This window comes from Vitis vinifera, chromosome 1 (assembly GCF_030704535.1).
Source record: "Vitis vinifera cultivar Pinot Noir 40024 chromosome 1, ASM3070453v1".
Taxonomy (NCBI): domain Eukaryota; kingdom Viridiplantae; phylum Streptophyta; class Magnoliopsida; order Vitales; family Vitaceae; genus Vitis; species Vitis vinifera.
This window is the reverse complement of record NC_081805.1, coordinates 4,684,905-4,711,185: the sequence shown is the minus strand read 5'-3', so window position 1 is coordinate 4,711,185 and position 26,281 is coordinate 4,684,905. Positions and strand designations below refer to the sequence as shown.

The 26,281-nt window shown below is 32.8% G+C and overlaps 3 protein-coding genes across 3 annotated transcripts; all 3 read right to left on the bottom strand.

The window, feature by feature from the left end:
- Positions 1-1,663: 1,663 nt before the first annotated feature.
- GRIP61 (ripening-related protein-like) lies at positions 1,664-2,638 on the bottom strand (the record flags this gene model as incomplete). The annotated part of the gene is given in 2 exon segments (NM_001281222.1): positions 1,664-2,124; positions 2,404-2,638. Coding segments are annotated over 2 exon segments (456 nt in total). The 3' UTR covers positions 1,664-1,855.
- Positions 2,639-6,814: 4,176 nt separating this feature from the next.
- LOC100266230 (MLP-like protein 34) lies at positions 6,815-10,448 on the bottom strand. Its single transcript, XM_059736237.1, has 4 exons — positions 10,223-10,448; positions 9,696-9,958; positions 7,596-7,815; positions 6,815-7,327 (listed from the first exon to the last, which is right to left on the bottom strand). The coding sequence occupies exons 1-4, from the start codon at positions 10,407-10,409 to the stop codon at positions 7,059-7,061; spliced, it is 939 nt and encodes a 312-aa protein (XP_059592220.1). The 5' UTR covers positions 10,410-10,448; the 3' UTR covers positions 6,815-7,058.
- A 3,015-nt stretch (positions 10,449-13,463) lies between these two features.
- On the bottom strand, positions 13,464-21,112 carry LOC100242225 (MLP-like protein 43). Its single transcript, XM_059736227.1, has 2 exons — positions 20,926-21,112; positions 13,464-13,732 (listed from the first exon to the last, which is right to left on the bottom strand). Exons 1-2 carry the CDS (start codon positions 21,110-21,112, stop codon positions 13,464-13,466), a joined length of 456 nt encoding a protein of 151 aa, XP_059592210.1.
- Between the last annotated feature and the right edge of the window lie 5,169 nt (positions 21,113-26,281).

The following is a 26,281-nucleotide window of genomic DNA, read 5'->3' as shown; positions in this document are numbered from 1 at the left end:
CCCCAAACCCGGAGGTCAAGCCCTTCATGCTAGTTTCACGTATCAAATATTAGAATCCAACATGTGAACGACTTTAAGTAACAAATTTAAAACTAATTAAAATCTCTCAATAATTAATTTAATTTTCTCAAATTCTTCAAAAAGAAATTTAGAAATTATAAATGAATTCAGTCTAGTAAATAATCCTAAAATAAATCAATTCCAAAGCTGTCTCTAATAGAAATATTTTTCTTACCTCATCCCTCTTTATATCATTTATAATTGAAATGGAGAATAACAGAGAAAAGTGAACTCGATGGCTCAATGATAAAAGTTAGTATAAGGAAGATCAATTATTATATATAATAAAATTTCGGAAGATACCACATCTTTATAAAAGTCTATTAACATGTAAGCTCATTTGATTCAATAATTAAAATAATTGTTTTTGAAAATTTAAACACTTCCAATTTAATGATAGAATTAAATAATATATTTTGCTTACTCAATTCATATTAAAAAAGTTTTATCAACAAATATTTCACTTTGACTCACTAGTAATAATATTGTGCCAAAATACTAAAACTAGTACTTGGTGGCTAGCCTTCATTCTCCTTATTGGTGGATAGGACAACTTTCAATCAATGATATAGCAAAAGGCTAATAACATCCTTAATGACTAAGGTTATACTACACCGTTCACTACTCCTAACAAGGGTAATAAAGGTCAACAACTTATCCTCTGTGTTGACCAAGGTCAATAATAACTAGTTTTAAAAGGACATTTTTCAATCAATGTATATCAAAACATCTTTATTGGCTAAGGTTACATTGCATCGTTAACTACTTCTAACAAAGATAATAAAGGTCAACAACTTATACTCTATTGATCAAGGTCACTAATAACTAGTTTTTGTTTATTATTATTATTATTCTACTATCCTCATAATTAATATATAATAGAAATCCAAAAACCTTGAATTTTAAAATGAAACAAATGCAAAAAAATTCTTCTTTTCTAACTCTTCAAATCAAAGTTCTCGGAGACCTTTGTATAATTTTTTCCCCAGTTTATTTTTATCCTTCATTTTTTGATAATGTGGGGAAACCAAAATGAGATAAAAGATAGTGATTGAATTTTAGAATGAAGCAAATGCAAAAAACAAATCATCTTTTCTAACTTTTCGAATCAAATTTCTCTACAAACCATTGTATAATTTTTTTTTTTCTCTAGTTTATCTCTACAAACCATTTTTTTTATAACGCAAAGAAACCAAAATGAGATAAAAATAATGGTTATCGGAACCAAAAATATTTCATTTATCTTTGTAAATATCCCTAAAATTTTCTTTTTAAAATCTAAATTACATAGATATCCCTAAATTTAAAAGTTGGGATGGTAAGTACATATAAAGAGAGACATACTTATTAGATTTTAGCTAAATTATTTAGATTATGTGTAAAGTGGGATTTTGACAATAAGACTTTAATTTGTAGAGACTTATTTTGACACATGTGACTAGAATGCAAGAATGTAGGCTTGTGGACTTACTCAAAGGCTCCTCATGATGGAGCCCATGGAAGTTTTCGCTTAATTTATTTCCCCATGCATCATATAGTCTTCACATTACATGTAGTAATCCCATTACAAAAGACACAAAGCAACTCCCGGACAAGATAGCATACAATCAATCCCACTCATGCACTAATATTATTGCACAAATAACCAAGGCAAACCTAGTTTATCTTCTCGGCACTAATCACCAAGTCCACACCTGGAATTTGCGTTTATTGAAAGATAGAGATAGATGGACTTCCAAGTTCCAAACTTTATTTACGAGCAAGATACTAGCAAAGGGTGGATATGGCCTTGGTGTTACGCATTGAGAAGGTGACTTTCGATATCTTTGGTGATATTAACTGAAAACTCTAGGCAGTTATGGGGATCTGGGCCACCCTCACTTGCCTTCTCATATTCGATGGTCCATATCACCAAGCAGCCCTCCCCCTTTGGTATCGCTTGTGTGGTGAACTTGTAGCTCTTGTAGTCTTTCAGCACCTCCCCATCCAAAACCTTGAATGTGATGGACCTGTTTTCTTCATCTATTTGATCCACAGTCTCTTTAATACTCTCAGAATTCTCTCCTAGTTGAAACCAAAATGTGAGGTTAAACATAATTGGAATATGTTGAAGCTATTATTAGATGTCATGTACATTCCTAAGAACCATCATAGTCACTAGCGGCCCAGACTCGATCACTTCTTTGCAAGAAAAAAATTGTACAAAGAGGCATGCTTTTATTCTAATAGAATAATTGAAAGGTGAAGAAAACAACAATGAAATGAAACAAAAACATAATAACTTATTTTAATTAACAGAATATAACGCTAGTGTTTTGTGGTTCTTAGTTTGAGATGCCTTACCAACGGTCAAACTCCAATGCTTGACGGAGCCCTGAGTCTCCCAGTCACCTTCATGTACCTCGATTTTGTGTATTTTATCGGAGCAGATATTAGGAAGGTGGTGTGCTTGGCTCCTGAAGATTTTAAAGAACTTATCAGCAGGTGCTTTGATCTCTGTTTCAGTCTCCAACTTACCAGTTAGAGCCATGTTTTTCTGATAATAACACTAGCTGGATTGATAAAACTAACTACAAAATATTCAAACAGAAGGCAGTGATGAGAAGAAGTAGATAACCTTGTCCTTATATATAGAAGGATGAATTAGGCAAAGCTCCTTCCCGATACCCACTTTGGTAAAAATTGGTATGATTCTGACGTATTTGCTTAGGTAATTACTACGTTGCCTGTAGTCTTGGGCAATGTGCTTTAGAGGGAGGATTCACTCGGTCTTAGGTTGGCTGGATGAAACATTTTGGTGTGAAAAACGTAGTTTTGAGAATTTTGAATTTTAAGTTAAGCGTTTTATTCATATCCCAATGCCTTAATTGTATTTTTTTTTTCCCATGCAGTTCTACATGTACGTAGTTAATAAATCATTGTTTTTGACGTGCATGTTGACAAGGTTCATTGAAAATGAGCATAAAACCTTGCTTCTCACGTTAATGCATTTGGATTGGTTTGTCAAGCTTCAATAAGGAAGAAAATAATGAATTATATATCATCTGCTTCCAGCTCGATATCTTCCTAATTTGTGACGCATTTCCTATAACTGGTATTGATTTAAATTTATGAAAAATCTCCCAAGAAAACGGCACTCAGCCGTGACGATGACTATATTATCAAAATTAGTTAATATGACAATAACAATCCTATTATTTAATAATCGTGCAGGGATCATTGACAAAGAAAAAGATTTTTAAGGCAATAAAGGTAACAATGATTTGAAGTTCTTATTAAAATTTGAATAGTTATGCCGAAGTTATTGATAATGATATGATCATGTAAATTTGAAGCCGTGGAAGTTAAGTAGCGTTGAGAAAATAAGATAAGTTGATTTGAATTCCCTCTTAAAAGATATGAGAATAGACAGAATTCATTAAAATTATAAATCGTTCAAGAATGATCATCTCCACCACTCAATCTATGGGAAAGGCATGTGAAATGGAAGAAACTTGTAATAACTTTATGCTTAATTTTATAATAATGCTTAAAGATGGGGTTCATTGTCACGGAGGGGATTTGGGCAGTGGAGGTATGTGTTATTTTGTCTAACATAATATATTATTCCAATAAACACGTCAATTAAAAAGGAAGACAAAAAGAGAAATCATAACATGACATCATTTATTGTTTTGATAAACAAATCGGAAAATTACAAAGATACATGACAAGGGAAGACAAAGTAAATAGAAATTAAAATTTGAAAAATTATTTTATGTCATAAAAAAAACACTTTCAACTAATTTTACCCATTATTATATCCTTATATTAACATTAGGAATGACAACAGGGCGGGTTCGGGACGGGTTGCCCCCATCCCAACCCCGCCCCGTTTATTAAAAATAATTCTCATCCCCGTCCCGCCCCGTTTAGCCTCCTTTTTTTTATAAAAAAAAAAATTTACTTTTAAAATTTTTAATTACATTAAAATAAATATATTTATAAATAATAAAATTATTATATTTTTTATAACTTATTTTATTAATTTTTTTATTATTATCTATATATTAAAAATAGTAAAATAAAATTAATTTTAAAATTGATTTTATATGTAAACAGGGCGGGGCGGGGCGGAATGGGGCAATACCCGAACTCGTCCCGAACCCGTCCCGAACCCGCCCCTGGTTTTAAAAAAAAATCTCATACCCGTTAAAAACCCGTTTATTAAATTTCAACCCCGTCCCATTAGGGGCGGGGGGGGGGGAGGGGGGGGCGGGTACCCGAAAAAACCAGCCCCGTTGCCATCCCTAATTAACATTTCCGTCAATAGTTATACATCATGTAAAAATTGGAGCGCCCAATGATTTAATAATGAAAAATAGAAATTTGATGGTTATAATTCATTTATATTTGATTTCATCATTTGGTACCCTAGTCTAATTATTTATACTTACTTTTATTCAAAGACCAAGATATTTTTTTCATATGCTTTTAATGGTAGAGATGAAATCGATATTCCAAATATTTATAATTAGATTTTCAAAGAGTTAAGCAAAGGATTGCAATCTCATACATAATCATTTATAATTAGATATTAGATCCGGATGAAATAAAATGTACAGTTTAACATGGAGAGGTTTGATGTTGCTTATACTGATGATGATGGTTCAATAATAATTATTTAGCGTTGGGTTTGGTGGTTGTCGGCCACAGACCCATGCCATATCATCCTAGCTAGAGTCTTCCAAATTCTAAACACTCTAAAGTAATTTATGCTTTTTATCATTTGCATTAGGTTGTGTAATTCAAATGCTAGTTGATCACATTTCACGGAGTGTCACCACCAACAAATGAAAGAAAAAAAAAAAAAAAAAAACTTCCACTAAGATGCTTTTCTTTGTGATCTTCTTTTATTTTTTATTAGTTTATTATATTGTGAGGAGACATGATAATTTATTTCATGGGCAATCATTACTAAATGAAGGTTGATTTAGCTGTCGTCGAAAACCCGGCCAAGTGACTCATCCTGGATTATACAATTGAATTTTTGTCTCTTTATATAAAAATAAATGATTAACGGGTTCAAATCATATCAAAAGATCATATCTAGGGAATAATTAAATTTAAATAGACACCCTTAATTTCAACTTAATTTTCCTTCTATTTTTAGTATCAATTTATCACCAACTTTACAGGTGGCTGGTAGAATGGCCATCTCGTATGTAATATAGTATTATCTTTCAACAGAAATAATAATGAGGCCATGTGAGGCCTTACGTGATTTGGTTAGTTGGGCGTTGGTGTGGGAATTATGGTGGGTGTTGCGCACCCACGCAATCAGTCCAGAGTCTTCAATAAGGAAAAGGCTTTGACAAAATTACATTACGTTTTCATTTTCATAGTATTGTTTTATAACATCTAAGAAGCATCGATGAAAAGAATTGGAATTATGCCTCAAGAAGGTGACCTTCAATGATTTAGTAAGCATTGGGTCTGGGACATCCTCATTTACCTTCTCATATTCAGCTTAAAAGTAGTGAAATTACTCATGATCTTTCCATTCCAAACCTTGAACTTGATGGACTCGTTTTATAATATTCCAAAGTCTTCTTAGCAGTCATACTGATATAATTAAGCCCTCTTGTCAAACTGAAATAATGAGGTCAGGTGGATGTAAAGTTGAAGTTATGTTTGCTGAAATTACTCTTTAAAACACTTCATGTCCCTGAAATTGCTAATTAGAACCTTCTCAGTGTGTCAAAATTTGCCCAAAAGAATGTCTTCTTTGAATTTCACTTCAAAACAGTGCTACTGGAGGGGTAGGCCTAAAGATGGTCTTTATGTTTTTTATCAGTCTCAAATTGATCTCATTAATAATCAGTGGCAGCTTCTCTCCCTCAACTCCTCATAAGTCATATGTCAGTATGTCAACACAACCCTTAGTATACAATTCTTCTGTAGTTCCAACACCTGCTTCTTTTTCTTCTTGTTCTGTATATGCATTGTGGCATAATAGGCTTGGTCACCCATCAAAAAAAGTTGTTAGAAATGTTCTTCAACGTCTCAAAAACCTGATATATATCAATAAAATTGGTTCTATTTTTTGCTCATCCTGTTGTCTTGCTCCACTGAAACAAATTCTATTTCAGGAGAAAAGAGGTACCTGCAACCTCTCAAAGTCCACTGAAGCAATTTCAGAAACATCAAAAGATTTTGGGGAATAAACAACACCTAAAGACTTCACTAAAAGCAAAATCAAAGTTACATTCTTAAGCAGGAGCAGGACGGTAATATCACAGGAATTTCATAAAAATCTCGATCAAAGCTCAAAAAGAAAGTTGCCTTTATCAGCAAATCCAGGTGTAAAGAATGAGATTAAAATATAAACATGTGATATTAAAATAAAAAATAACGGACACAAAACAAAAGGGTGAGATCAAATGCATCCCTGAAACGACCTGATTTGTTTCATTTTCGGAGGAACATAGAGTTGGTTACTGGGACCTGCTGGGTATTGCATTGCCCATGGGCTAGCAAAGGAGACTAGAGTGATCAAGTGGTACTTTATATGGTCGACCGGGGTAACTAGACATGAGATAAGAATTTTTAAATCGTTTCCTTGTTTTTCAAATGAAAATATTGTTCAAGCAACAATAGAAATTTTGACGCGTAGGAGTTTGGTGGGAGGGCAACAAATGTGGTCAAAGGATGGCAGTCATGGGTCCATAATGCAAATGGTAGTCGTACGTTGAGATTCTCAGCAGTGAAGAAAGAAAGAAAGAAAGAAAAGTGTCGAAGGACAATGCTCTTCTTCGAGATTTTCTATTTTTATTTTTAGATAATAACATTCAAGACACAAAGTACTTGGAAGGTATATAAGTAGAATAAGAAGTTACTTTTAATATTATAGCGATGACCAGTAGAAGTTGAGGACATGGCGTGTGGTACATTATTCCCAAGTTTTTGTTGTACCAGTGCTTCATACCATGTCATGACTCATGAATACGCCTTTGTTGTCATGCCTTGAGAAGGTAAGCATCCACGTTCTCAACGATACCCATTGCAAAGTTGAGGTAAGCATCTGGAGCGGGGCCACTCTCATTTAGCTTCTCATATTCCACACTCCATGTCACCAAGCTGCCCTTATCCTTTACGGTTACTTGAATAGTGCACTTGAAGATCTTGAAATACTTCACGATATCTCCTTCCACAACGTTCATAGTGACCGTTTTGTTTTCCTCGTCTACCCTTTCAACCACCAACTTAGCCTCTTCGGTATTTCCTCCTGTTTTTCAAATGGAAAACATGGTGCTAAGCTTAGAACTCATCTATCTACGTATAAATATAGGGGACACACTTTACCTTTATTTGATATTCTTTTGTTTGATAGCAATTTGAGATCAAGATTACGGGGTTTATATCGGCATGAGTAGAGTCACATTACCATTAGATTATCATTATTTCCTAATAATAGTAATAATAATAGAAGTACAATTGAGCTCTGTGTCCTTGTGTTTGTTGGGGGAGGCGTGGAATGATGGATTTTGCCTTACCGATGAAATAAGTCCAAAGCTGGACAGAGCCCACAGTCTTCCAGTCACCTTCAACTACTTCAATGCTCTTAATTTTTTCAGGGCAAGCCTTGGGTACGAGATAAACTTTACGGCTACAGACCTCGTGGAACTTACTGGCAGGGGACTTGATCTCTGCTTGGACCTCCATCTTGGCAATTTGAGCCATTATTTTTGTTGTGTTTGAAAACCAAGTACCTAGTTACTGCCAAGAATATGAAGGCTATTGAAGGAAACACTTGACTACTCTTAGACCTATATAGACAGAAGGGAAGGGATACGAACCCTGAGTCTTTACTTTTTGGGATAAGAGAGAGGCCAAGGTGGAGAATGTAAGTTATGATCGTGGTTAGTACATAATAAAGTGTAAGTGGTCCACTACTTTGGGTGTAGATTATAGCATCTTACAGAAATAATAGGAAAATGTCAGGAGAATATTTGGTAATGATATCTAAACTATTTGATAAAAGTAAAAATACATAAGAAACAAGTAGAATATAAAATAATTGAATCAAGTTATATGCATGATATGTTACGATTCACCTTGCTTCTTGGTAGACCCAAATCAATATGGTTACTTCAAATTTCTCCTATAATTATGATAGTTGCTGAGTTATATAAAAGCCCAAGTCCAACCAACAAAAGTCTCTCCATTATGGGTCAATTGTCCAGTAACGATATGGCATTTTCCCATTTGATATCAGGAGGTTAGAAAAAGAAAGACTAGCATAACAAAGAAAATCTTCAACTGGCAAATTTTTATATACACCCGACCCACTCAAGGAGACATAAAACAAGAATGTGATACCCAACTGGCTTTACTTCTATAGTGGAGCTAGGAAATCAGATTCTGAAAGTGATGTGCCAAGAAAGGTCTCAAAATGTGAGGCTGATAAATTGCTCTCTCCAAATAAAAAACTCGAGAAAAAGAAGAGTGAACTCTTCTTTCTTATCATAAAGAATGATTGGAATGTTTGCGACTGGCCAATTTTGACTACGTGATTAGTGGCTGCGAGAATCTAGACTCATGCATATATTCCAAGGCTCCTCATAATGGTTTATGACTTAAGTGAAATAATTAAATTGTTTTTTACTTATCAATTTCCTGATCATTCATACCTAATAATGCGTTTATTAAAGAACCCAACCGATCGCAAGAGGCAACTCCCGTTAGCACACAACCAAATTACAGGCACTGATATTCATGAGAGGAATAATCCAGGGAAATTTATTAATATCTTCTCGGGATTGACTAAGCCCAGAGGTTATTGAACTACCCCCTAAGCCTGCGCTTATTGAAGAATAAAATGCATATATGCACTTCCACGGTCTGGTCTTTACATACAAGTTTGAGATTATACTACCAATTAAAGGATATGTTTTTAATGCTATGCCTTGAGAATCTGAGATAGTGACCCTCAATATCCAGTCTCCATTTCACCTAGCTGCGCTTATCCTTTGCTGTTACTTGCATGGATGACTTGAATCTTCTTGAAATGATTCATGACCTCTGCTTCCAAAACCTTGGAAGTCATGGATATATTTTATTTTTTTCTTCATCTGTTGATTTCCAGAGTCTCCGTGGCAGTCTTAGAAGTTCGTCCTAGCTTTAGACCAAAATGAATGGTTAATTAAACATATATAATAGCAATTTTGAAAAGATACCATAGAAGTGCCTGTGGGGAGAACATTTTTAAAAGCAATCTGCAACGGAAAAGGTACAACATAAGATCATTGTATGTTGATTTGTTTTAAAAACAGTGTATGAAAAGTTAATTTGATGCAGAAAAAAAAGCTTCGTTTCATAACTCTCCTCTAATATTTATTTTTATTGCGAAATTTATTCCATGATAGAGCAATCATTTGATTCTACCATAAAGCTTGATTTATCATTCCAACATTAATTCAGGAAGCTCATATAATTAAGTACAGCAAGAAGTTACATGGAGTACAGCAGTAGCCAGTAGGTGTCGATAATATAATATGGAGGTACGCATAGCAACTCCGTTATTCCCAGGAGGACCCAGGCTAGGATGCTTTCATATCAAGTCAAGGATATAGGGCTTGTTATGCGGCTTATGCCTTGAGAAGGTAAGCGTCGATTTCTTTACTCATACTAATTACAAGGCTGAGGTAAGCATCTGGAGGTAGGAGTTTCTCATTTGACTTCTCATATTCCAAAGTCCATTTCACCAGGCTGCCGTCATCCTTTGCACTCACTTCAAGGATGGAGATGACGCTCTTGAAATCCTTCATGACCTCTCCATCCAGAGCCTTGAAAGTGATGGACTTGTTCTTATCGTCTTTCTTTTCCACCCTCTCCTTGCTAGACGAAGTATTTCCTCCTGCAGGTTAATTTAAAATGAAACTAAGGTCATGTGAAGCTCAGATAAGGGATGTGCCTAAAGATTGATTTCTACTTTAGTTTGCATGGAGAACTTCAAAAAACTAATATGAGGAGGCACCCGTATCAGAAGGGGTCATTCCCTTTGTTTTGTTATTATTATCTTCCACAGCAATAATAATTAAAAACAAGAAGGTCCATGTGCTGAGTGTATTATTTTGTTTGATTGAGGGTGGCATGGGAATAATGGTTAGCGTTGCCTTACCGATACAGTAAGTCCAGAGCTTGACAGAGCCCACACTCTTCCAATCACCTTCAACCACTTCGATGCTCTTGATTTTGTCAGGGCAGGCCTTGGGAATGAGATGAGCTTTGCTGCTGAAGACCTCGTAGAACTCATTGGCAGGGGACTTTTTCTCTACATGGGTTTCCATCTTATCTATCTGAGCCATTTCTTCTTTCTTTGGAAACCAGATAGTAACTAGCCAAGGCTGTGTTTGAAGAATATAGTTCACCACCCTAGAAAACTTTTATAGGCGGAAGGCCTGGTGCACCGGGCCCATAGATGGATTGATACTCTATCCTCTTCGGTATCAAGATTGGATAACGAATGTTTGTGATTGATACTGAATTTTATATGGCCGAATATCATCCAATCAACAAAAAATCTGGCATAAGATTTATATGTATGGGAATTTAATTTTCAATAATAAGGATGTGGCATTTTTGTATTTGATGTTAGGAGATTAGGGAAGAAGTGGTGGGAGAGTGGTGGGAGTGTGACAACCAGAGTAAAAGATGGATGGTGTGGTTATTACTCTTTATATGCACACCAGAAAACGGCCAAGAATGGTAATGTGAGAGGCCAATGGCCTGATTTTGATTTTAATTTGCATGTGCAGGAGATTATGGAGCATTGATTTATTGCATGCGTTCAGATAAATTTCAAGAACAAGTGGAGGAATCTCTTCTTTTTTTTCCAGTACCACATTGATAGCGATTTCTGCGACACTGATTTGTTTTCACCCCCGTGATTGGTAGCAACTGTTAGAATCCATATCTGAGAATCTGGACTGGGGCCCTGAAGTTTTTTTTGAAGACATGATAAATATTGAAGCGCCCACTTGACCTTAACCCACAAGATCTTTCTGCATCTTAGATTACATTGAAGATTGGTAGGTTAATTAATATTCTGTAGTCCGAAGGCACTTACAAAATCACCCGCGACACCAAGGGAACCACGGTGACTTTATATGTCAAACCTTTGAACCAAGTAAATGAATCACTTTAAATAACAAATTCAAAACTAATAAAATATTGTAATAATAAATTTAATGATTCTCCTAAAAACTTAAATAAATTACAATCAAATTTAAGTAAACAATCCTATAAATAATTTGTTGATCAAATCATGCACACACGATTAGAAAATAAAGAAAAACAATAGATTTTTAATTTGGTTCAGAAAAAAATAAGACGAGTACTAAACACTCATTATCCTTTCGATTGCAGTCACACACTCTCTAAAAAGAAACTTTAAATTATAATAAGATTAAATATACAATTAGGACAAACTCGTTATTCATCGTATTAAAAAAAATCGAAGGATATTCCTTTAACCCCATGAGCTGATTGGACAACTCAATCCCAAGTCCCAACGAACCGATCAAGACTCTTGATCCCCGCAAGCTCAATTAGACACTCGACCTCTAGCATTCCTTGCAAAATACAATAAATTAAACCGATTCACGTTTCACAATCCAACATAATTCAATTCCAAAGTTGTTTATAATAGAAACATTTCTCCTCCCGTAATCCCTTCTCACTTATACCATTTGTATATGAAAAGGGGAATAATAAAGAAGGGTGACTTCAATGGTTCAATAAGAAAAAATAGTTCAATGAAAAAAATCAGGTATATATTGTAGAGAATTAAATTCTAAGAGATATCAAATTTTTATAAAAATCAATTATCAGGTTAATTTATTTAATTCAAAAATTAAATTCACTTTCTTCAAAAAATTAAATTCACTTTCTTCAAAAGATTAAACACTTTAAATTTAAAGATAGAATTAAAAAATACAATTTGCATACTCAATTTATATTTAGAAAAAAATTTTTATAAATAAACTATTTATTTTTGTTTATTAATTAATAATAACGTTGTGCCCAAATATTGGGACTTACATTAGGTGGCTCACCTCACTTTAATACTCTCATTGGTGGACATAACAATTTCTAATCAATAGTATACAAGACCAATGACACATTTATTGGCTAGTGTTATACTACATCCCTTCACTGACCAAAGGTAAAGAAGGTTAATAACTTATCCTTGTTGACTAAAACCACTAATAACTAGAGTTTTAAAATCATTATAATAAATTAAGTAATAAAATTCACTTTCATAACAACCAAACAAATCACAAAATATTTCAAAAAAAAAAAAAACTATTTGATCCACTTTAAAGAATTTACACATTTTGATACTTTAAAAATCAATAAAAAAATATATAAGGAATTATAAAATGACTTAATGAACTATAAGCTTTACCTTGAAAAAATTACTCAAATTTCTAAAAGACTTAATTCTCACCTATCATAAGCATTAATAATAATAATAATAATATTGTTATTTTCACTTAGCATATATAATTGCATTTATTATATTTATTAAATGATTAACATGAATATTATTATTATTTTATATTTTTTGTTTTCTATTTTCTATTTCCATGGATAAACTTTATTAATCTATTTTCCTCATTGTATCACCACCTCACCAAAATTCAGTAGAAGCCATTGTCCTTAAACCCTACCACTTTTTACTTCATGTCCTCATCAAATTTGCATTTTTAATCATCTTGGTCAATTTTTTATTTAATTAATCTGAGAAAGTTGATTACATAAATATTTACAAAATTAATGTAGGTCTTTTTAAAATTTTCAAATTATATAAATATCCCTAAATTTGAGGTGGGGATTTTACATTACCTTACCTCTTCATTTGAGGTACATATAGATGGGGAGAGAGAGACATAGATGGAGAGAGAGATTACTTCTTAGATTTTTAGATAAATTATTTAGATTATGTGCAAAGTGGAATTTTCACATATGTGACTTGAATGCAGGAACGTAGGCTTGTGGGCATGCTCAAAGGCTCCTCATGATGGAGCCTGGGTAATTTTCATTTAATTTATTTCCTCATGGATCATATGTTCTTCACATTACATGCATGTAATAATCCCACTACAAAAGACACCGATTAACAATCACAAAGCAACTCCCAGAACCATACAACTAATCACACGCATGCACTAATTAATATTATTGCATAAATAACTGAGGATCGGGAACCTAGTTTGTCTTCTCGGCATTAGTCACCAACTCCAGTACAGCTGGAATTTGCGTTTATTAAAAGGTCGAGATAGTACATAGATGCACATCCAAGTTCCAAACTTTATTTAAGAGAGAAATACTAGCAAACGGTACATATGGTCTTGGCGTTATGCATTGAGAAGGTGACTTTCGATATCTTTGGTGATATTAACTGCAAGCTCCAGGTAGCCACGGGGATCTGATCCATCCTCACTTGCCTTCTCATATTCAGCGGTCCATTTCACCAAGCAGCCCTCCCCCTTTGGTATCGCTTGTGTGGTGAACTTGTAGCTCTTGTAGTCGTTCAACAGCTCCCCATCCAAAACCTTGAACGTGATGGACCTGTTCTCTTCATCTTTTGATTCCACAGTCTCCTTAATACTCTTAGAATTCCCTCCTAGTTCAAACCAAAATGTGAGGTTAAACATAATTGGAATATGTTAAAGCTATTATTAGATGCCATATACATTACTAAGAACCATCGATTATAGTCACTTCTTTGCAAGAAAAAAAAAAGTACAAAGAGGCATGCATTTATTATAAAAGAAAATTTGAGAGGTGAAGAAAACAACAATGAAATGAAAGATAAACATCAAAAAATATTTTAGCAGAATATAATGCCAGCTAGTGTTTTGGAGTTCTGAGTTTGAGTTGCATGTTATACCAATGGTGTAACTCCAATGTTGAGATATTAGGAATGCTTTCCTTATATCATTATTTCCTTATATCATTTAGTGTTTAGATATTAGGAAAGTTAAGATATTATGAATATTGAAATATTAGGAATATTGAGATATTAGGAAAGTTGAGATATTAGGATATTAGTTGTTATTTCCTTATATTATTCTTTCCTTGTATCATCCTTTCCCATTCTTAGAATGGTGATTACCCTCTATATATACTCTGTACATGAACGAAAGAAAGTATGAATGAAAAACTATCATTCATCAATTTGAACATGGTATCAGAGCTAGGTTCCTGAAATCCTGGATATTTTGTTGTAAGGCCAACAATTGCCCCTTCTTTGCGAGAGAAAAAAAAAATGAGTGAAAAAAGTATTATTGTTTTTCAATCTGAAGGTACTTTCAATTCAGGAATTATTTTGACTAAATCAAACTATGACGTTTGGTCACAACTCGTGGAGATGCATATTGCCGAACGGGAAAAACTTTCCTACATCCGAGGTAAGACAAATCTACCAAAAGAGTCAGAAGATGGATATGAAAAATGGTATGCTGAGAATCAAAAGGTGAAGAGATGGTTGTTAATGTCCATGAGTCCAGAAATTATGAAGCATTACTTACGCTTACCCACCGCTCAAGAAATTTTGAGTGCATTATCAAAGGCCTTCTATGATGAAAGTGATGAATTACAAGTTTTCACTTTGAATCAAAAAGTCTTCACTGCCAAATAAAACGGCAGGTCTCTTTCTGAATATTATGGAGAGTTAATTGAACTTTTTTGCGAATTGGATCATCGGGAGAAGGTAGTCATGAAAGACCCTGAAGACATTGCAGCATACCGGAAATCCATTGAACGACAACGGGTGCACATCTTTCTTGCTGGATTGGGTGGTGACTTTGAGCAAGTTTGAGGAGAGATTCTACGCAAAGATCCTCTTCCCTATTTGGAAGAATGCTATGCACTGATTCAACGAGAGGCATTACGTCATGCTAGTATGAAAGCAGAATCTGACAACCCTGACACCTCAGCTATGGTAGTCCGACAACAATTAACCCGAAATTGGCAGGACCAATCCAAGACCAATCATCCTAAGACAGACCATAATATTGATAAGTCAACCTTCAAATGCACTCACTACAATAAGACTGGTCATACCAAGAGTCGTTGCTTTGAAATTGTGGGATATCCAGACTGGTGGGATCACAATCGTGATCAACAGAAGAAGAATTCCAAGAAAACCTCGACTGCAGCTATTGCCGAAATAAAAACAGAGGCTAATGTTGATGAGAAAGCCTCTGCATTGATAGCCGCTACAGATTATGGTGGTAAGTTTTTAAATACTTCTACACCTGTTATTAATAATGCATGGATAATTGATTCTGGTGCTACAGATCATATGACTTTTGATTCTAGACAAGTCTCACCCGTTAGACCTTCCTCACAAAAATTTGTTTCCACAGCCAATGGTAACACAACCCCAGTCATTGGGGAAGGATCCTTAACTCTTACTGATACTTTGAATTTGGATTCTATTTTAGTTGTTCCATCCTTAAATTACAATCTTTTGTCAGTTTCTCAAATCACTGCAGTCTTATCTTGTATTGTCATTTTTTGGCCTGAATTTTGTGTTTTTAAGGACATCCAAACAAGACAGACGATTGGTTTTGGTATTAAGCGGGGAAAACTCTATTATTTGGACTTGCAGTCAAATGATTCAAATAAGTTGCGACAAGCCTTGATGGCAGATGGATCTGAGGAAGAGAAGAAAAAGTCTGAAATTTGGTTGTGGCATCGACGTTTGGGACATGCTTCCTTTGGATATTTAAAAAAATTATTTCCTAGTTTGTTTGCAAAGAGTGATATTTCTGGTTTCCGTTGTGATATTTGTGAATTGGCTAAAAGCCATCGTGCTTCCTTTCCATTAATTTTGAATAAAAGTCCGTCTCCTTTTATGATTATACATTCTGATGTTTGGGGCCCATCCAAAGTCCCAACTTTGAGTGGTTCGCGTTGGTTTGTTACTTTTATTGATGATTGTACCAGAATGACATGGTTATACTTGATGAAGACCAAAGATGAAGTGAACTTGTTGTTTCAAAAATTTCATAAAATGATTGAAACTCAATACAATGCAAAGGTTCGGGTTCTGCGTAGTGATAATGGTGGAGAATATCAAAGTTCTGATCTTCAAAAGTATTTGGAAGGACATGGCATCATTCATCAAACTACTTGTTCCAATACACCCCAGCAAAATGGAGTCGTTGAACGAAAAAATCGGCACTTGTTAGAGGTTTTTCGTGCTTCCTTGATAGCAGCAAAAACACCGATATCTTATTGGGGAGAAGCAATCACATCTGCCGTATACTTGATCAATCGGGTACCTTCTAGCTCAATTAACTTTCAAACACCTCTCCAAGCTCTTACTAATGTCGTAGTTGCCCCAACCGTCCCAAATCTACCTCCTCGTGTTTTTGGTTGCGTGGCATTTGTGCATCTACACAAGCACCAACGCACTAAGTTAACTTCCCATGCATTGCAATGTGTGTTTGTTGGATATGCATTGCACAAAAAGGGATATCGATGTTACCATCCTCCAACTCGACAAATGTATATTACAATGGATGTGGTGTTTCATGAAGATTCGATGTAATTTTCATCTGAGTCTGAACTTCAGGGGGAGTACCATAAGGAAATTCAGACTCTTGATTATGATTATCATATCTCTAAGGAGAATGAATCTGGACAATCTGAACTAGTGAACCAGGAAGTGGGTGAGTTGGATATGAGAGGTCAACAATTTGGGTCTGAAGATGTCTTCACTGAAATATCAAACCAATCGTCGTCTGTTGAGGGTGTTCTTAATTTGGAACCCGATCCATTCATGAAACGGTTACCACATCGTCATAATCTTGGTATTCCTAAACCCACATATGAACCTGATTTGTCTACCAAAGTCAAATATCCCATGAGCAACTATGTGTCTAACCATCGTTTGTCTGAATCAAATAAGTCATTTGTAAATCAATTATTTACTGTAGTTATTCCTAACAATGTGCAAGAAGCCTTAGTTGATCCAAGGTGGAAAGTAAGATTGGTTAGTCGATATCCTCACCAAAGCTGTCTCAAGTCAAGTATTCTCAAAAAATTTTAGACAAGTTGGACATGTGTGACATCTATGCACCAACTTGAGGGGGAGTGTTGAGATATTAGGAATGTTTTCCTTATATCATTATTTCCTTATATCATTTAGTGTTTAGATATTAGGAAAGTTAAGATATTATGAATATTAAGATATTAGGAATATTGAGATATTAGGAAAGTTGAGATATTAGGATATTAGTTGTTATTTCCTTATATTATTCTTTCCTTGTATCATCCTTTCTCATTCTTAGAATGGTGATTACCCTCTATATATACTCTGTATATGAACGAAAGAAAGTATGAATGAAAAACTACCATTCATCAATTTGAACATCCAATGCTTGACGGATCCCTGAGTCTCCCAGTCACCTTCATGTACCTAGATTTTGTGTATTTTATCGGAACAGATATTAGGCAGGTGGTGTGCTTGGCTCCTGAAGATTTTAAAGAACTCATCAGCAACTGCTTTGATCTCTGTTTCAATCTCCAACTTACCTGCAGTTAGAGCCATGTTTTTCCTGATAATAACACTAGCTGGATTAATAAAACTAATTACAAATGATTCAAACAGAAGGCAGTGGCGAGAGGAAATACATTAACTTGCCCTTATATATAGAAGGGGGTTGTGAATTAGGCAAGGCCTCCTCCAGTCCTCCCCAATATTGGTAGTGCGCTCTCTCTCTATCTTTTCTTTTATTTTTTTCTTTTTTTTTTTGTTTAACTGTCAATGCCTAGGGGCAGCCAACTCAATAAATTGCAATAATTCCAATGCGGTGCTTCTTCCACCCAACCTTTTTGGGCTTGCGTGTCTCTTCTTCAATAGAGTGGACACAAGTTTCCATGGGATTTTAAAAAATAAAAGTTCTTTTAAAAAATTATTATTAAAATATAATCATTTATAAAATAAATACAAAAAAATACGATAATTTTCATTCTTTTTAACAGGGGATATTAAAATAAAATAATTTTAAAATTATCTTTTATGTTATGATTTAAAAAAAAATATTTTTAAACAATTCACTACTGTAGAAAACCGATTTCCATAATGGTTTCTGTTCACTATTTCAAACATGCTACACGTATATAAATTGATTTAGATAAAGTTATGATGTAGCTTAACTTGAATGAAAAAGGCTGATTAGTTTAGTAACCGTCCAGTAATTATCATCCCCAGCTCCATGGCATGGTTACCATCAAATAATAATAATCGTCCAAATTTTCGCCTGAACATAATAGTAGTTGAGTTCCATTAACAAAGAACTTAATCACAGTTAAGTTCACAATCACTGTTTCACAATAGTTGGGATTTTTGCTCACTGGCTTCGCTTTCCTTTGCTTCACTTTTTCTTCTATTCGCAATTGACATTTTTGCTTTTCGCCATTTTTTTAAATCTTTTTCTCCTATTACTTTTCAATGAACTCATTATTTCCTTCATGCTTGAAGATATAATGTGAGATAACTTGAAAAAAAATAGAATAATAATTTTTCCAAGGATTCAGAATGAAACAGAGGATTTCTAGGGTTTTTGAAGGAAATATGATATTTTCGTTTTGTACATCAAAGGAAGATAATAAAATAGAAGAAGATGATAAAAGATGAGGACTCGTTCTGTAAATGAAGCGGAAGAGGAGATGACCTTTCCGTTTTATGCACCAAATGAATATAATGAAGTAGAAAAAGATGATGAGAGAATTTTTTTGAAAAATATGAGGAGTCGTTCTGTAAATGAAGGAGAAGAGGAGAAGTTGTGTGTCTTGGAAAGATAAAAGAAGAAGGGCATTTTTGTCTCAATCGGGTTAACTTTTTGTTTTTTGACTGGTGGGTTATATTTCCAAATATGAGAGTTATTTTGATCCCTTTAACCAATTAACCTTTTTTTTAATAGGGGATATTAAAATAAAACAATTTTGAAATTATCTTTTATGTTAAGATTTTTTTTAAAATATTTTAAAACAATACACTACCGTAGAAAACTGGTTTCCATGATGGTTTCTGTTCACTATTTCAAACATGTTACACGTATATAAATTGATTTAGATAAAGTTATGATGTAGCTCAACTCGAATGAAAAAGGCTGATTAGGTTGGTAACCGTCCAGTAATTATCATCCCCAGCTCCATGGTTACCATCAAATAATAAAACAAAATTTAAAGAAACAGGCTAATCAGTGTATGAAAATGTGCTCTTGCTCCCTTTAAATATCTTCCTCTCTTCTCTCTCTTCATTCATTTGTTTTTTTGGTTTTTTTTCCTTTGAAAATTAGAAAATAAAAAACATTTTTTTTGTTATTAAAAACATAAAACAAAGTATTTTTGTAGAATATTTTTAAAATTCTTTTTACTTATTTTTCAATGGATGTTTTATATATCTCTACATATATAAAAAATAATTAAAAATAAAGTATTAGAATAAAATTTATTTTAAAATACAAAAAAAAATTTAAAAAATTTTAAGTTTCTAAACTTTATGACATGTTTGGCAATTGTTTTTCTATGTTCTCTAAAAAAATAGAAAATTGCATTTAGTAACCATAAAACAAAAAATATTTTTTTTGTTAAAAATATAAAACATGATATTCTCATAGAATATCTTATAATTGTTTTTAATTATTTTAACTTATCTTTTAGGGATTTAAGAAATGTTTATTCAAATATGAAAATGATTAAAATAAAATATTATAAATAAAAGTTACTTTTAAAAATATATTTTAAAATATATAAAAAAATTTAAAAACATAAACAAATTTTTATTCTCCAAAATATTATAAAATAATTTTTAAAAACTATTTTACAAAATTATTTTCAAAAACACCTCTCAAATATAACTTGTAATTTTGTATTTTATAAAAGTGCATGTTATGTCGATGGAAGCTTTGATACAAACATCGTTAATCAAGAATACAAAGATAAAATAATTGACACAAATAGTATATAAGGTTTTAGCGTAATTCGACCAATCATGCTTATATCCACAGATGAGAGAAAATTATTTTACTATACAATAAAAAATATTACAGATGACAGAACCAAAACATTACAGAAAACATAACTAATACAATTAGTGAGTTTATGAAACATCTCATGTTTCCTTACTCTTTGTATTTCTACCCTACCATGAGTCTTCTCGCTCCACCAAGTACCTCCCGTTCTTTCGCACATCTCTATCTACCTTATATAGTCTTTTACAAACTCATTTTCATCTCATAACTTTTTTCTCTCATAACCAATAATATTTATAAAAATATTTTTAACAACCTTCCTTATTCTATGAGGAAGTCTAATGTTATTTATATAATATTTTTTACAAAAAAAAAAATTTATACTAATTAGGAATTTGAGACACTTCCTAACAATGCATTTAACAATTATTTGAAGAAGTCTTTTTAACCTAAAAAGCATTTAAAAAAGATAGGCATTTGGTAAAATTTAGAAATCATTTTTAAATATTTGAAAAATCACTTATTTTATTTGAAAATCATTTGTAATTGTTTTTGAAGATATCTAAAAAAGTACTTTTAGGAAAAGCACTTTCGCTTAAAACATTCAAGTAAAAACATGCCTTCTAAGTGTCCTATGCTATGAAATCCTTAAATAAATACGTTTACATGGTAGATGGAGCTATTTACATGATAGGAAGGGTCATTCCTTTTGTTTCGTTATTACCTTCCAATGCAATCATTATTAAAAACAAGAAGGCCCATATGCTGAGTGTTGTATTTTGTTTGATTGAGGGTGGCATGGGAATAATGGTTAGCATTGCCTTACCGATACAGTAAGTCCAGAGCTTGACAGAGCCCGCACTCTTCCAATCACCTTCAACCACTTCGATGCTCTTGATTTTGTCGGGGCAGGCCTTGGGAAGGAGATGAGCTTTGCTGCTCAAGACCTCGTAGAACTTATTGGAAGGGGACTTTATCTCTACTTGGGCTTCCATCTTAGCTATCTGAGCCATTTCTTTTTTCCTTTTAGTGCTTGGAAACCATATAGTAACTAGCCGAGGCTGCGTTTGAAGAAAAATAAAAATAGTTCACCACCCTAGAACCTTTTATAGAGGGAAGGTATGGTGCACCGAGTCCATATATGGATACTCTATCCTACTCGATATCAAGGGTGGATAACGAATGTTTGTGATCGGTACTGAATTTTATGAGACCGAATATCCAATCAACAAAAAATCTGGCATAAGCTTGTGGGAATTTAATTTTCAATAATAAGGATGTGGCATTTTTGTATTTGATGTTAGGAGGTTAGGAAAGAAGTGGTGGAAGTTTGACGACCAGAGCAAAAGTTGGATGATGTGGTTATTACTCTTTATATACATAGCAGAAAATAGCCAAGAATGGTAATGTGAGAGGCCAATGGCTTGATTTTGATTTTAATTTGCATGTGCAGGAGATTATGGAGCATTGATTTATTGCATGCGTGCAGATAAATTTCAAGAACAAGTGGAGGAATCTCTTCTTTTTTTCCAGTACCACAATGATAGCGATTTCTGTGACACTCATTTGATTTCACCAACATGATTGGAAGCAACTGTTAGAATCCATATCTGAGAATCTGGACTTGGGCCCTGAAGTTTTTTTAAAGACATGATAAATATTGAAGCGCCCACTTGACCTTAACTCACAAAATCATTCTGCATCTTAGATTGTTTTGAAGATTGGTAGGTTAATTAAAAGTCTGGTTTCAATGATTTTAAGAAGGGTGTTCAGATTAAAAATGTTTTTAAAAAAGTTTAAGAAATATTTTTAAAATTTTGAAAAACAAGATGTAATTTTAAAAAATCAATTATAATATTTTTTGAAAAAATATTTAATAGGTGACTTTCTTAAAAACATATTTAATAAAAACATTTTTACTAAAAACACTTAGAGCATGTTTGGAATGTTGGAATAGAAAATGGCAATGAGAAACTAATTTCATTCACATTTATTAATGTGTTTGAATTGTTTTTTTAAAATGAGAATAGAAATAAAAAATTCAGTGTTATGAAAACCAAATCCCCCTCTCACTAGGATTTTGATTCCTCTCTTATACATGAGATTATGATTCACTTCCAATCTCATCCTTTTTTTATTCATATTCCCGCGTACCAAATACACCTTTAAAATAAAAGCAGTGAAACATATTCTAATACTCTATAATAAAAATACCTATAAAACCAACTACGACACCACAATACCAAAGAGTAAGGTAACATGATCATTTTGTATCAACATTTGTTTCAAACACATGAACACTTTAATTAATAAATTCAAAACTAATTAAAAAATCTTAATAATAAATTTAATGACTCTTCCCACCATTTAAATAAAAACTCTAGAAATTATAATTGAATTCAATATTAAGTAAACAATATTAAAAATAAATCAATTCCAAAGTTATTAAGTAAACAATTTTAAAAATAAATCAATTTCAAAGGTGTTGCTAATAAAAACACTTTTCCTATCATGATCTCTCCTGTAGATACCACTTTTACCTTAAAATAATAATAATAATAATAATATAGAATGGTGAGTCAAATAAGGTTTGTACAAAATTAAATTATAAGACATTAATAGGCATCTATAAAAATCAATTAGCAAGTGTATTTAATTCAATAATTAAATCAACTTTTTTCACAAAAAAAAATTAAACACTTTCAATTTAAAGATATGATTAAATAACACACTTTGTATACTCAGTTCATATTAAAAAAAAATTATGAACAAATTACTTTGGTCCATTATTAATAATGTGGTGTTCAAAATTGGGACTTGTACTAGGTTGTTACGCTCCCTTTGTTCCTCTTACTAGTACACGAAAGGGTAATAACATCTTTATTAACTAGATTTGCATTGCATCACTACCCCCACCAAAGATAATAAGGATTAACAATCGGTGGTGTTTGTTTTTTGGCTGAATAGAAAAAGCCAAATATTTTGGTTTTTTCTATTCAGCTAAAAATACCTTATTGATACTAACCAACATAATTAAAGTGAACTTATTATCAATAAGTTTAGTTTAATGATGTTGGTTGATATCAATGAGTTACTTTTAACTGAATAGAAAAAACTAAAATATTTGACTTTTTCTATTCAGCCAAAAAACAAACACAACCTTACTCTTATTGATCAGGGTCAATAATAACCAAAGTTTTAAAATAATAATAATAAAATTCACTTGCATAACAATCAAACAAATCATAATATATTTTTAAAAAAAATATTACTCGATTTATTTTAAGAGATTTAAATATTTTGATACTTTAAAAAAAATAAAAATGGACAGGACAAATTTCTAAGAGACTTAATTCATTTGTATCATAAATAAAGTTAAAAATAATAATAATATTATTATTATTTTCATTTAGCATAATTGCATTAATTGTATTTATTAAATGATTACTATTAATGTTATTATTACTTTCTATTTTCTATTTGGTTGCATGAACACTATTAATCTATTTTCCTCATTGCATAATTTATAGCTGACCACCTCACAAAATTCAATAGAAGTCACTACCCTTAAACTTTATCACTTTATACTTTTATGTCCTCGTCAAATTGAAAAGAGAGAGAGAGAGAGAGAGAGAGAGAGAGATTCTTAGATTTTTAGATAAATTATTTAGATTATGTGCAAAGTGGGATTTTGCCCTTTTAATGATTAAGAGTTTAATTTGTTACAGGCTGATTTTTCACATATGTGTGGACGTACTCAAAGGCTCCTCGTGATTGAGCCCTTGGTGATTTTCACTTCATTTATTTCCTCATGCATCATACGGTCTTCACATTACATGCAAGAACCCCATTAAAAGAGACACCAACTAAAAATCACAAAGCGACTCCTAGACAAGCATACAACCGATTACACGCATGCAATAACATTATTGCACAAATAATTAAGGAAAGTTTATCTTCTCGGCATTAATCACCCAGTCCACAGCTGGAATTTGCGTTTATTGAAGGATAGAGATCGTAGGTACATGCACTTCCAAGTTCCAGACTTTATTTACATGAGAAATACTAGCAAACGGCATATATGGTCTCGGTGTTATGCATTGAGAAGGTGACTTTCGATGTCTTTGATGACATTAACTGTAAGCTCCAGATAGTCACGAGGATCCGGCCCATCCTCACTTGCCTTCTCATATTCAGCGGTCCATTTCACCAAGCAGCCCTCCCCCTTTGGTATCGCTTGCGTGGTAAACTTGTAGCTCTTGTAGTCTTTCAGCACCTCCCCATCCAAAACCGAACGTGATGGACCTGTTTTCTTCATCCATTGATTCCATAGTCTCCTTAATACTCACAGAATTCCCTCCTAGTCGAAACCAATATGTGAGGTCAAACATAATTAGAATATGTTGAAGCTAATATTAGACGCCATATACATTACTAAGAACCATCGATTATAGTCACTTCTTTATAAGAAAAAAAAATGTAAAAAGAGGCATGTATTTATTCTAAAAGAGCAACAATGAAATGAAACAAAAACATCAAAAACTATTTTAACACAGAATATAACGCTGGTGTTTTGGGGCTCTTAGTTTGAGCTGGCCTACCAATGGTGTAACTCCAATGCTTGACGGAGCCCTGAGTCTCCCAGTCACCTTCATGTACCTCGACTTTGTGTTTTATCAGAGCAGATATTAGGAAGTTGGTGTGCTTGGCTCCTGACGATTTTAAAGAACTCATCAACAGGTGCTTTGATCTCTGTTTCAGTCTCCAACTTACCAGTTAGAGTCACGTTTTTCTGATATTAACACTAGCTGGAGATAAACTACAAATGATGCAAACAGAAGGTAGTGGCGAGAGGAAATAGATAACCTTGCCCTTAAATGAAGAAGGGTTGTGAATTAGGCAAAGCCTCCTCCACTCCTCCCCAATAACCACTTTGGTAGCCTTTTTTTTTTTTTGCCTGTTTAACTGACAGTGCCTAGGTGGAGCCCTGGAGCCAAGTCAATGAACAGAAAGAAAAAAAAATTGCAATAATTGCCGCTTGCTTGCCTAGGTAATTACCACATTGGCTGTAATCTTGGGCATTGTGCTTTAGAGGGAGGATTTAATCGGTCTTAGGTTGGCTGAATGAAATATTTTGGTGTGAAAAACTAGCCAAGATTCTGCAAAAAAATTTCCAAGAAACCCAAGTTTGATAAATAGGTTTCCAGGGGCGAATCCAACGCAGGTTCCCAGAGGCGGATGCAGGTTTGATGTTTCCACGTACTGCCTTATATTTTTTTTCATATCATGAATGGATAATCTTATACATATTTAGAGAAAAAGTTCTTAAATCTTAGAAACTAATGGCATATTTATTAATTGTTTTTAAAATTATTTTTTTATTTTTAAAAACAAAACGATTGAAAAACATGTTTGATATGTAAAAAAAAAACACACACACACATTTTTAATTGAAAACTAAAGATAGAATCCTTTTTAAAAATATATTTTAATCATTTTCAATTGTTTTATGAGGGGTATTTTAAAAAAATAATGAGATAAATTTGAAAATATGATATTTTTAAAAAATAATGAGATAAATATAAAGAATAATTGAAAATAAAGCATTACTTATCAAAATTTATTTTTAAATCAAAAGGAGAAGAAAAAAAAACCAAGACTACATATTGAAAGTTTCACGGGAGAGATTGACAGAAATAACCCACAAAAAACTACAATATCGAATTTATTAGTTTTAAAGTTTTAAAAAAATATTGTAATATGATATTATCATAGATGTATGAAAAATATTGTAAACTTTCAAAAGATGATATTATCATAAAAGGAAGTAGATGTATAATAAATGTTAAAATGTTTCGTGAAATAGATTTTGTAACGACTCACTTATATTATCGTGCAATCGTGTATAAATATTATTTGTTTTGAGTCTAATAGACATTCACAACTTTAAACACATCAACAAAATTAAAAGAAGTTTATATCATAAGAATTTTTTGTATCTCATGTGATACTTATATAGTCTTAAAAACTTTTTCTTACATCTAATGTGAGACATCACAATCACCGTTATGCAGATAAACATTCTTATTTTATTCATAAGATTACGAGATCTTGTGGATAGAAATCAATTCTAATACCATTTGCAATGATCCTTTTCCAACATGTACATATTATCTACTTTT

Bases quoted from the DNA above. Each gene is read 5' to 3' on its own strand.
- LOC100242225 (XM_059736227.1), bottom strand. From the start codon at position 21,112: ATGGCTCAGATAGCTAAGATGGAAGCCCAAGTAGAGATAAAGTCCCCT. The intron at 13,733-20,925 runs GTAAGGCAATGC...GGTTTGAACTAG, and splicing joins GCTCTGGACTTACTGTATCG to GAGGGAATTCTAAGAGTATT.
- LOC100266230 (XM_059736237.1), bottom strand. From the start codon at position 10,409: ATGGCTCAGATAGATAAGATGGAAACCCATGTAGAGAAAAAGTCCCCT. The intron at 9,959-10,222 runs GTAAGGCAACGC...ATTAACCTGCAG, and splicing joins GCTCTGGACTTACTGTATCG to GAGGAAATACTTCGTCTAGC. The intron at 7,816-9,695 runs GCATAAGCCGCA...TCTTGGCAGTAA, and splicing joins TCGACGCTTACCTTCTCAAG to CTAGGTACTTGGTTTTCAAA.